This window comes from Asparagus officinalis, chromosome 4 (assembly GCF_001876935.1).
Source record: "Asparagus officinalis chromosome 4, Aspof.V1, whole genome shotgun sequence".
NCBI lineage: Eukaryota > Viridiplantae > Streptophyta > Magnoliopsida > Asparagales > Asparagaceae > Asparagus > Asparagus officinalis.
In genome coordinates, this window is record NC_033797.1 from 85,955,645 (window position 1) to 85,968,876 (window position 13,232).

Here is a 13,232-nt window from a genome sequence, read left to right on the forward strand (position 1 = left end):
GAACCGCCTGATCTCACCGTCGAGCTTCTGATAAGCGCACTGTCGGATTTCAGCATCTCTGCAGCCAACGTGGGCACCCCCTTTCCTCTCTCCGCCTCCCTGCAGCCGACGCGAGCAACCGGAGTAGGAAAAAGTTTGATCTTTTTTAGTTTGTGATTTGAGGTATGAAAAAGTTTGGATTTTGATTTGTGGGTCTTGCTTAGTTTGTGATTTGAGGGAGACCCATTTGATCTTTTTTTTTTGTGATTTGTGGGTCTTGCTTAGTTTGTGATTTGAGGGAGACCCATTTGATCTCATTTAGTTAAACTGTGCTCATATAGAAAAATAGGTATGTTTGGTACCAAGCATAAAAAGTTGTACTTGGTAGTGAGGTTACATAATCCCCTCTACTCATTTAAATGATTACATATCCCCATGCACTCCTCAACCCATGTGAATGTGGTCCCCATTTGAATGAGTGGAGGGGATTGTGTTACTTCACTACCAAGCATAAAAATTATGCTTGGTACCAAGCATATCCATATTTCTCTCTCTCTCTCTCTTTATATATATATATATATATATAAAGTTTGGTGGACAAGTGCTCATATCCACTTAAGTTTATAGAAGCTTTATTCCATATACACTAGTAGAAAAATGTGCATCCTTGACGGGCTTTCCCGTCTGGGATGATAATTTTTCCATCAGGGATAAGTATCCTTGACGGCTTCCCGTCAAGGATACGCCGTCAGAAAAAGTCCCGTCAGGGAAGAAACATCCCTGACGGGCTGCCGTCAGTAATACGTATTACTGACGGCATCTTCCCTGACGACGCCTGCCGTCAAGGACGTTGAAACATCCCTGATGGGCAAGCCCGTCAGGGATGTTATGCACATCCCTGACGGCTTGCCGTCAGGGATGTTTATCCCTGACGGCAAGCCCGTCAATAATATTTCTGATGCTCATATTTCTGATGCTCGTCATCCTTGATTACAGGTTTATTTGAAGCATAAACCAATTAATTGATCATTAAACAAATATGAAGCTAATAAACGACCACATTTTTTCCATTATAAACTAAATTTTTATGTTTGTATACAAGATCATTATTACAAATACAATTTCTAGCCTCTTCTACCTGTACAACACACATTCAATTTTACTCCTTAATCAACCATATCCACCTGCTACCAACCAAAACATAGCATTTCTCTTCACCTACATAGCATACAATTTTCTTTTGTTGGTCTCTCATCCTGAATCTCCTCTAACTCTTCTTCATCTGCTCTCTTCCCTGCTTGCATACATAAGTTGCCTGTCTGCTTCGGTCAGGCTTATATGTTCCTAAGCAAATCAAGAACATTTGAACTTCTTATTAGGAAAAAAACTATATCCAAAAATCTCCCAAATCAAGGAATAAAAGATATAAAAATCAATTTTTTCCTTTCAAGAGATTATAAATTACCCCAAATCGACAATGAACTCGTGGATTAATAACAATATACCTCACTCTTACTAGATGTCCCAGTGGAAGATGAATCGATGAGGGGAGGAGAAACTGTATCAACAGACACACCAGGCACCTACATAAGCAAAATATGCATTAAAGTCCATTTCTTGGAGCAACTGATACTTTACCAAATCATAACATATACTCATTAAGAGTCACAACATAAGAAACTTACCTTAGGATAAACTAATAAATTGAATCAGCATGAAAACAACAAATGCGATGCTTTAAATGGCTTTGACAGCACAAGTAAGAATCATCTCAAATTATCATCAAACTGAGATTAAGTAGCATAATTAGCTCATGGCAATATGTCTTTCGATGACAAACGCGTTAAATTTAGGTTATTCAATTTATATCCATTCAAGTATTCGAGGCCCTAATATTCATATCTACTGTATTTTACAATAATTTATTTAGAGACAAAATTTAGAGCAAAATCCTCAACACCCACTCATTTTCACACACCAATCTTGTAATATTATAGAAAATTTGGATTCAGTTAGCTCACCTGAGACCGAGAAGAAGAAGACCCATCATTTGCAGCTGACATTTCCAGAGGTATATTGTTTAGCTCATTAAGGTTCTCAAATTATATTTTCATCATCAAAATTCATTCATGAGAGAGATGTAGAAAACGGTTTGAACATATGGGATGAAGTTTACTTGTTACCTCTGATATATGAATGGACAAAGACTCAAGAATATTCATACTGCTAATACAACAACAACAACAACAATAAAATCTCCAAGTTTCTCAAAATCAGACCCTTGAAGACCTTTACATCAACTTTTACAAGAACTTTTACAAGACTCAAGATTTCGCTGGCACATGCATGAACTTTTACAAGAATTTAGAAACACAATCAAGTGTAAAAACAGCCGAGCTTCATAGAATAAACAAACAAACGTAACCTAGAATCTAACAGATCAAACTATGCCCCGAACAAATACCAAAGAGAGGGAGACTCTGGAGATTACGCCCTAATTTCTCAAAATCAAAGGAACAAGAAAACAAGATCTTATAGAGATCGAGATCTTATACCTGAAAGAGGGCACGACTCTTTGGCGGCGAGGGGCGGCGAGGGACGAGGGCACGACAAGGGTTAGCGAGGACGAGGGCACGGTGAGGGTCGGCGGGGGACGAGGGCACGCCGAGGTTCCGTCGAGCGGGTGGGGGAACGAGGGAAGTTTTTAACGGGGAGCGGGAATTTTTAACGAGGGGGGAATTTTCGCGAGATGGGGATTTTGGAACAACATCGCTGACGAGATACCCGTCAGCGATGTTCATCTACCGTCAGCGATGTTTGCATCGCTGACGGCAACTAGGAAATAGTGACGACAACATCACTGACGGCAATTCCCGTCAGCGATGTAAACAACGCTGACGGTATTTTCCCGTCAGCGATGTTGCCGTCAGCAAAAGCTCTATTTCCACTAGTGATAGTTAAGAGTTTCTATGCATTCATGTAAGTACGATCGTAGGGATGTGTTGGGGGGGCATTTAGGGAAAAATATTTTAACATCCCATCCATGTTTTATGATAATATAAGATTACGTTGTTGGTATAAGAAGGATGACATAAACGAACACGTCACCGAAATTTCAGTATTCATGGGACGACATTGAGCTGGAATTAGCGTGTTTCAAACTAACGCAACTGAACACCACGGAGTCTTAAATCAAATTAATCTATGAGTTTTATTGTACCTCTGTACTTAATTTTGATTAAATTTGCTTAATTTATCTCCTACTTAAGCGCGTCTGAATCTTTCTTTATACATGCTGTTTAACATATATAAGAATCTGATTGCTATTTTTTCACAAAATTGACTCTATAAAAGAGAAATTTAACCTAAGATCATAGTGTTGGAATCCAACAAAAATTTAGATTCGTTGAGGTTGCATAAAATGCTAGTAATGTCTTCAGCGAGGGCAAGATATTACTTCTGTGTTCATCTTCATCTTTTCCTCATGAAAGGAGAAAAAAAATTTCTTATAGACATTTAAATTATAGAAGGTTATTCCTGTAATCATTACATGAAAACAAATCTTGGTCATGTAGCATGGGATCCACTTTGGTCTTGGTTCTTAATTGAATAATCTCAAAGGAGATACTAAATGTGGCCTGTAGCCCTCCAAGCAGGTTTATCAGCACAAGTAATTTGCTTTAGCTTTAATGATTCATTCTTCATCTTTTTCGCCCTTTTGCTTTTATTTGTTTCTTCCTGTGTGAAGCAAAGTATTCATGCCTTCACATCCTAATGCCTATATATGTGTATGCTGATCCAAATATGTCACGACCAACGCATCCTCCCTCTCTCTGAGTTCAGATAATTCCCAAAGCTTTGAGATAGAAATGGCTCCAGCAGTGACGGTATTTGGATCACCAACATCCTCCGAGGTTGCCAGGGTCCTAACATGCCTTTTCGAGAAAAATGTAGAGTTCCGGCTCGTCCGTGCTGACTCCTTCAAGGGTCAGAAGAGGCAGCCAGATTATCTCAAGCTACAGGTTCATGCAATATATATGATCACAAGAAACTACGTACTTACTGTTGCTAATATTTCACAGGACTCAACATATTTTACTTCCATGTGACTGAGAGTGGCTAAATATATACGGACTCCTGCCTGATTAATAAAGACTTGAATCTTTTTGAGTCAATCTTGGTCCAAGTAGATTAATTAGTCTAGTCCATATCCACTTTTACAGTTATCTACAGCATCTGTTCTATATATATGAAATTTACTTCTTTTTTAAATAAGTAATTTATTTCTTACACGGTATAAAAATCTTATTGTTAACTTGTGTAGCCATGCGGTCAAGCCCTCACGTTCGTGGACGAGGGCTTAACTATGGTTGGTAAGTGTATCCAAAGTCTCAAACTCTCAATACAAAACGCAGGGATCTCGCTTTTAACTGTTTTACCTTCACGTGCAGATTCGAGGGCAATAATCAGACACATTGGAGAGAAATATGCAGACAAAGGGACCAAGAGCCTCGTAGGTTCCGGGACACTAGAGAGAGCATCAATCGAGCAATGGCTTCTAAACGAAGCACAAATTTTCGACCCTCCAAGCTCTGCACTTATATTTCACTTGGCATTCGCTCCGTTTGCTGGAGTGGAAGAAGATGAGGAACTGGTCGAGCAGAGTGAGAAGAAGCTTATAAATGTGCTCGACGTTTACGAGAAAAGGCTCGGACACAGTGCATACTTGGCTGGGAACAGCTTCTCGCTCGCTGATCTCTCTCACCTCCCCAATGCACACAAGCTTATGAAGATACCAAGGTGTAGATCAATGTTTGAGTCGAAGGGGAGGGTTATGAAGTGGTGGGATATGATATCGAGCAGGACTTCGTGGAGGAAGGTGGTGGAGATGCAGAAGGAGCCGCCGATGAGGGTCCTGTCACTGTGAGAGCATTGTAATTGATTGTGTTGTTTGGGTTTGTTGATTGTGTTGTTTGGGTTTGTTGATGTATTTTTTGTTTCTGCTTTCTTCTTGTTGTGTGAAGTCTGTGTCGTTTGTTTGAATAAGGTCGAGGAGGTCATTTATATCATGTAGGATGGTTGACACTGACTTCCTCTGAAATAAGTGATGTTAAATGTTGGAATCATAGGTGGTTCTTTTGAAAATTTGTGTGTATTAATTCCTTGAATAAGAGGTTTTTTTATTCAGTCTGTTTAACTTGGTCATCTTTACTATGTTCTTGCCATTGCATTCGACATTTTTTGCAATATACTGGCATTAAGATAACCAAAGATGGGGCATATATGTAGTATCATTTCACTGATCAAAGATGCTCTATTCTCTAATTTCCTCCATAGTTTTACAGTAGACGGAATAAGCAGTTGCTTAACGAGAGCGAGTTACATGATGGAGCTCAATTAGGTAAAACTTTGAACGCTCATTTAGATTCGTATCCTCTCGCTGTAATTTAAAGTTTAACACTTATGATGCCCCTGGTTTCACACAAGGCTGCAGTCCAAGGTGAACCCAAAGATGTCAAACATGTCATGCACCCAACACTGCAACAACATGTTTCACCATCACAGTAATATCTCTCTAGTGGAAATCAAACAAAAAAAGTGCGGGTACAAAGAGATAGATTAAATGTAATGATACAAGGAAAATAATATAAAGAAGAGATAACCAATAGTAAATGTAATCATGTTCCAATAGGAAAAAAAGAAAATACAACTGATAATCTGAAGCACAGTAATAAATCTCCAAACACAAGAGTCAACTGAAAATAGTACTAAGGCACTAATCATCCAACATGTAATACATCTCTAAAGACTGAAAATAAATAATAAGCTACTGTGGAGCACTAATTAACTACTAATAGATGACGGTGAGCTAGACTGAATCTCCGTCAACCTGCGACTCTCCGGACGCCTGGCTCGCTGCCTAAAAAAGATGAAAACAATGAGCGTCAAAACGCTAGCGAGAACATCTCCACCGCCCCCAGGGGAAAGGGGGTTAGGTATATAAAAATACAAGTATAGTATATATAGATATAATAACCATATGTACTGAGCTAAGAGGAGTTGAGATTTAAAATCCACAACATGAGAATGGGTACGTCGAGCAAAATAATCCAAAGCAAACCCTCATATTCTCTATTCTCAAATAAGGAAGAAAGAGGATGTGCACGTGTTATTTAAACTCTTGTCTAACAAACTTGAGGAGTGCTGTAAATAGAATACACACGACATATAGATAAAATTGACATCAGGCATGCTTTTGAACAAATCACGCACATACCAGTGAGGATTAACACTACAGTTTTGTTATTAAGATTGCAAGAGCTCCATTTCCCCTGAGGTCCTTAGGAGCCGCCTTGCGCGAACCCTGACCTGCAACCGAACCATGGCCTGCATACAGTGGATGGCGATCTTCGCCTGCCTTCGCACGCAAACACCACGCACCAAGGCCTGCAGCTTCACCAGACTCCTCAAAGCCCTCAAGGCACGCCTAGCCTGCATTAATACGTACCAAATATACATATAGATTTTACAGTACTTATCAGATCATATCCTACGCGGCAATAATGCAACTTATTACTACTGTAGAAATGGATGGAAAAGAAACCATTAACTCAAGATAGAATAATAACAAAACTTAATATAGACACTAAAGACAAGGAAACACTACTCCAAATTCTAGAATATAGCATGATTGTGAGACCCCCATGTGTTTAGTCCCACATCTAGAAAGTGTAAAATGTTTGAGACGCTTAAATAGATATGCCCAAACTCAAGTGTAAAATGATTGTGAGGTCACATGGTTTTTATTGAGAGGTCTGCTTGGGAATCTTATATTGGCGGGAAAGCTGATTCTTCAAATTCAAATTCTGCCACATAAATGGCGCCAAATTCAGTACATACTCCAGCTCTTCAATCATCAGGATCGGTTCCTCCAGGTTTTTCTCGTCGTGCTGAAGTTGGTACTTCCTCCAAATCTGCCAGAAAGCCACCATTGAGCTCCAAGCATAATCTTTTTATCAGACAATCCTTAGCTGCTAGGAAGAAGATCCGTGTGAGCAAAAAAGGTACTTCTTTACTTTCCTCTGCTTCCTCTTCAGCTCCCATTAATTCTTTAGCTAAGGATGTTATTAAGAACATAGCTACCAATTGTGGTCTAGTTCTTTCTGATCATTCTATAGATTCTCTTAAAGCTAAAGAAGTGGAAATGGGACTTAGTTCCTAAGGGTGGGTCTTGTGGTTAGTTGTTTGGTTGGTTCTTAATTTCTTCCAATATGAAGCTATCTACTTGGAATGTGCGTGGTTTAAATGACCCTCTTAAGAGGCGTCTGGTGAAAGATTTTCTAGTTCGTTCTGCTATAGATGTGGTTGGCCTTCAAGAAAGCAAACTTTCTAATCCCTCAGAGAGAAAATTACAGTCTATAGGAGGTAAGAGGATTGTTAATTGGTGTTGTCTTGATTCTTTGGACACTAGAGGTGGAGTTCTAGTGGGTTGGTCATATTCTTTCTCCTTAATTAAATCATATGTTGGTATCTTCTCTGTCACTGTTTCTTTTCTTCATAAACATTCTAAATGGAGTTTCTCTTTTACATCAGTTTATGCCCCAAATGAGAGGGAAGATAGAGAAGTTTGTTGGTGGGAGCTTAATCGAATAAGATTTTCTTTTAATGGGCCATGGGTGCTTTGTGGTGATTTTAATGTTACCTTGCATGCTGATGAGAGAAATGGAGGAATAGGTTCATATAGAGACATCAACTCATTCAGAGATCTCATTGATAATTTATCTCTTTATGACCTTCCCTTATCAGGTAGATCATATATTTGGTCTAATAAACGTCTATCTCCTTCTCTAGCAAGACTGGACAGGTTTCTTGTTAGCTCTGATTGGGACAAAAAATTTCCATCTTCCTTGCAATTTTCCCCTCCTGCTTTGGGCTCTGATCATTCCCCTATTGTTCTAGATAGTTCTGGTCTCCATCCTGCACCTCCTATTTTTAGATTCGAAAGAAGTTGGCTACAGAATCCAGATTTCATTCCTTTCATTACAAGTTGCTGGAATTCTTTCCGGTGTCACGGAAGTCCTGTAGATGTTTTCATTTCAAAACTCAATCTTACCAAAAGAAGAATAAAATGGTGGAAAAAGAATTGTCTTGGTTCAATTGCTAGAAAAGATGAGCTTCTATCTAAAATTAACTCCTTTGATATGTTGGAGGAACAAAGGCCTCTAACTGATTCAGAATTCCATGATAGGAAGTCTCTTCAATCCTCCTTCTCTTCTATTCTTCAAGAAGAAGAAACTTATTGGCATCAGAGATCTAGAATCCAATGGTTAAAGGAGGGAGATGCAAATACGGCTTTTTTCCATAATACTGCTACTTTCCATAGGAATGCAAACTTCATTACATCCATTAATCATCAAGGAAAAGATCTGTCAAATGAAAAAGATATCTCCAATGCTTTTTGTGAATACTTCTTATCATTTTTTGGTAGGGATTCAAATTCAAGCATAAGTATGAACTGGTGTCAGCTATATCCTCACGAAGGTGTTAATCTTACCTCCTTAGAAGATACCTTCTCAGAAGATGAAATCAAAAAACCAGTTTTTGGTATGAATGCCAACAAATCTCCAGGCCCTGATGGGTTTTCTATGGCTTTTTACCAGACTTTTTGGGATGTTATCAAGTATGATTTGATAAATTTGATGACTTTTCTACAACTCAATCCATCTAGCTTATGTAGGGTGAACAAAGTCTTCATCACCCTTATTCCAAAAATCAAAGATAGTGTTCTAGTGAAGGATTTCAGACCAATCAGTCTTATAAACTGCATTTTCAAAATTTTTTCTAAGGTGATTGCTAACAGACTGGCTCCTCTTCTTCCTAATTTAGTTTCTCACACCCAATCAGCCTTTCAGTCAGGAAAATCAACACTCGATTCCATTATCATGGCTAATGAGATGATTCATTTTTGTTCTAAGAGGAAGAATGAAGTTGACATGCTTAAGCTTGATTTCACCAAAGCTTTTGATTCCATCAACTGGAATTTTTTAATTAGCTTGCTCAAAGCTAGAGGGTTTGGAATTAAGTGGTGCACATGGATTTATCATATTATATCTTCTTCTCAGTGTTCTATTAAAGTTAATGGCTTACCTTCAAAATTCTTTTCTTGCAAGAGGGGTCTTAAGTAAGGAGATCCTTTATCTCCAATGCTTTTCAATATAGCAGTGGATGTTTTACACAAGATGATACATAACAATGTTGAAGATGGAATCTTATCAAATCTTGGTATTAAGCCACCCCTCAATCAGTTGAGAATCCTACAATTTGCAGATGATACACTCCTATTTGTTAAGAGCTCTTCAAAGGACATTTCTGTCCTGAAAATAATTCTTTATTTTTTTGAGGATGTCTCAGGATTGGCAATTAATTATTCCAAATCTTCCCTTGTTTACTTTGGAAAAATAGCTATGAAAAAGCACCTTTTATCTAATTCCCTTGGTTGCAAAGCAGACTCTCTTCCTATTAAATATTTAGGTATGCCTCTGAAATATGGAAAGTTGAAGAAATCTGATTGGCAACCTATCTGTGACAATCTTCATAAGAAGCTTGCATTTTGGAAGAGGAATTTTTTATCATATGGAGGAAAATTAGTCCTTCTAAACTCAGTGCTCACTTCTATTCCTTTATATTTCATGTCTTTCTACAGATTTCCAAACTGGGTCATCAAAAGTATTGATAAAATTAGGAAGGGATTCTTATGGAAGGGAGCTGAAAGAGCTAGTGGTTTCAAATGCCTAGTTAACTGGAAAAAAGTATGTTTAAGCAAATTAAAGGGTGGACTAGGAGTAAAGGACATACGTGTTTTCAACAATGCTCTGCTATCAAAATGGTTCTGGAAATGCCTAGATCAACATTCATATACTGGAGGTTTTCTTCGTCAACTGTATTGCAACAGGGGTTTATCTTTTCAAATGATTCACTCATCACCATCATACTCATCATTCTGGAATGCTATAATATCTCTTAAAGATGAATTTCTTCATAATATTTCATGGACTCTTGGTGAAGGTAATAAGATTCGCTTTTGGGAAGATAAGTGGACAGGTTCAAACACTCTGGCAAGCCTCTACCCTTCTCTTTATAATCTAGCTTTCTCTTCAAATGTTCCTATCTGCAGTCAAGCTTTTCTGATAGACTCTATTTGGCATTGGAGACCTCTATTGCGGAGATGCATTTCTCTCTGTTCTCAATCTGACAAAGCTGATCTCTTGAATTTTTTGAGAAATTTTCAAATTTGTTATCAACCTGACAATCCTGTTTGGTTGCTTTCTAAATCTGGTATTTTCACAGTGAAATCCTTCTACCAGTTCCTCATCCAGAGAGGCTCCTTATCACCCCATTTCAAAGTTATATGGAAGAATTCAATCCCATCTAAAATCAATTTCTTTATCTGGCTTTTATGTAACAATAAACTTCACACAAAGGATAACCTCTTGCTAAAAGGTTGGACAGAAGATCCAATGTGTATCTTTTGTGGCTCTCATCAGGAAAACAGGGACCATTTGTTTTTCTCCTGCTCATTATCTGCGCAAGTTTGGACACATTTCAAGAATTACTATCTCCCTTTCCCATGGCCATCATCTTTTGAAGATCTTTTATTAACTGTTAATAAGCTTCATGGTAGAGTTGGTTATATTTGGCGCAGCTTTTTTTCATATATATGCTGGAACATTTGGATCAGTAGGAATAAATCAATTTTTGACAAAACTATTTTTTCTTACAAGAAGATTATTAATCAGTCGGTTTATGGCTTATATGATTGGTCAGATAATGGAAGAGGTGTTGCGGCAAAGGAACTCTCTGCTAGATTTGAAGATTTTCCTCTCTCTCGAGCAAGTGTCTAAAGATGGAGGACTTTTTGAGTCATCTATTCTATAGTTTTTGTTGTGTATATATCTGTTCCTTTATCTTTCATTTGTTGACTATAGAAAATTAAATTTCTACTATGCACATGTATGGCTAGCTTTGGTTCTTCCATAAATCTGTGTCAACGGTGAATAACGGCAAGGTCATCTCTTCATCTTCATGGATCTTTGGAAGAAGAAAGTTATACATCACTACTAGTAGAAATTTCATTTTCTATTTTCCAACATTTTGGACACAGTTCGTGTCTTATTTTTGTAACTAAACAATCTTTTGGATTCTTGATATTTTTAATGAACGGGGTTTTACCCCTGTTTTTCGATCAAAAAAAAAGTGCAACAAGTGCTAGCACTTTTTAGCGGAGGATTTAGTCAAACAATATGTTAATCATCGATCATGTCACGACAAGGACATCGCATATGTAAGATGGGGTGATTGTGAGACCCCCAACTGTTTAGTCCCACATCGGAACGTGTGAAATGTTTGAGTGGCTTAAATAGATATGCCTAAGGCTCAAGTGTAACAAGTGCTAACAATTTTTGGCAGTGGATAATTTAGCCAAACAACGCATTATACTTAGTGGGTCTTACAACTTATATCGTGCCAATGGGCTCAGGGGCCCGGGCGTGACAATGATCGAGTCAATACTTTGACCTATATGTGACGAGAAAGAGAAACATGCTAATCAAAGAAAAAATTTTGTAATAAAGGGATTACTTTTTTGGAGGATATATAATAATACAGGGTTTGCTTAATTTCACTTACAAAAACCCATAAATATAGAAAATGATAAAACTAGGATAAAGTAATTGAGCAAATATTTTAAATAATTAGAACTTTTCCGTTTCCTATTCATTTCAGTAGCAACTCTCAACATGCCCTTTAATTTAGTGTACAAAACTCTAATTAATGCTCAATTTCACATGGATTACCACTTAACAATAGATTAAATAAACAAAGTTAATGAGTGATCAAATGTATATATTAAGACTAACCTAAAGGAAGAAATATTTGAGGTTAGGCAACATAATGTTATCTATTGTGTGCCATGCCTACTGAAGCATCGCAGCAACGTACCAGATGCCCCCTGAAGCATGCTTGGATCTTGATTGCTGCAACATCATTGGCCACGAGTAGTCCCTTACGTTTCAAATTTCTCTCACCTTTGTAACAAGCTATTTTTTCCGTTACAGCAGGAGGAGCGACTTCTTCTTCTTCTTCTTCTTCTAATGTGACATCATGGATCAAGTCAATGTGGTTGACAACGGCGACAGATTTGCACGAGAATTTTGTAAATGTGCGGCGAATCGCTACCAACCAGTCTCTAGCTTCGGCCATTCTTGATGTCTTTGAGCTATGGGGATTCTGATCGATATGTGCTGCTTCTGAATGTATACATACATACATGAAGAGTGGTTGTGTTTGTTAAGGTCGCGTAAAGAAGAAATGTTAGTGGTGCACATGTTTGATGATAGATATATATATATAGCTGCAGGCTTTTTCCTGTAAACTTATTTCTAAATAAATATGCGCTCAAATTTTTTTTTAGCCTGTCGGGAAGGGGAGAACGTGGTGGGATTGAGGAAGTGGGATGGCAGCTTTGGGTGAGGTTGAAGCCTTAACTTTGTGCAAACCATTAAATATTCCCGGAGAATGATCGTACAAGCGGGTCTATCTGCAAGATAGAAGTACATAAGGTACCTCCGCCATCGGGTGATAGTACAAGGGGTCTCTCAGCAAATAACCACTTTCCCCCAAACATTAATGTTAAAGTAAGAGAGAGAGAGAGTCTTTGGTAAATTTTTCTTGAGTTGAATAATGAGTGTACACATATATTTATACAAGTAGAGGAGAGTGAGATATGTTCTCACAACTGATGTGGGACTAAAGCCCACTAGAATACACTATTATCAACAGCCCCCCTCAAACTCATATTGGATCAAACAAAGTGAGTTTGTGTATAAAAAACTGGAACCGATGAACAGGTAAGGCATTTGTGAAGAAAATCTGTAAGCTCGTCAGCGGATGAGACATAAGGAAGTAGAATTGTCTTGTCCTAGATAAATTGTTAACAGACAAAATGAGCGTCGGTCTCAATATGTTTGCTCCTCTCATGAAATACTAGATTATTAGCAATCTGGATGACACTCTTGTTATCACAGTAGAGAGGAGTAGGAGTCGTAACAAAAATACCAAAATAACTAAGATTGCGACGAAGATTAATAATCTCTTTAGCTGTTGTGGACATTGCATGATACTCTGCCTTGGTGCTGGAAAGAACAACAATATATTGTTTCTTACTCCGCTAGGAAATTAGGGAATCACCAAGAAAT

The 13,232-nt window shown here is 38.0% G+C and overlaps 2 protein-coding genes across 2 annotated transcripts; one reads left to right on the forward strand and one right to left on the reverse strand.

Moving 5' to 3' along the window:
* On the forward strand, positions 116-5,169 carry LOC109837812 (glutathione S-transferase F10-like). The gene is made up of 4 exons (XM_020406172.1): positions 116-162; positions 3,823-4,001; positions 4,304-4,352; positions 4,431-5,169. Exons 2-4 carry the CDS (start codon positions 3,849-3,851, stop codon positions 4,904-4,906), a joined length of 678 nt encoding a protein of 225 aa, XP_020261761.1. The 5' UTR covers positions 116-162; positions 3,823-3,848; the 3' UTR covers positions 4,907-5,169.
* On the reverse strand, positions 5,714-12,311 carry LOC109836041 (protein IQ-DOMAIN 32). The gene is made up of 3 exons (XM_020403971.1): positions 11,977-12,311; positions 6,257-6,471; positions 5,714-5,899 (listed from the first exon to the last, which is right to left on the reverse strand). Exons 1-2 carry the CDS (start codon positions 12,304-12,306, stop codon positions 6,286-6,288), a joined length of 516 nt encoding a protein of 171 aa, XP_020259560.1. The 5' UTR covers positions 12,307-12,311; the 3' UTR covers positions 5,714-5,899; positions 6,257-6,285.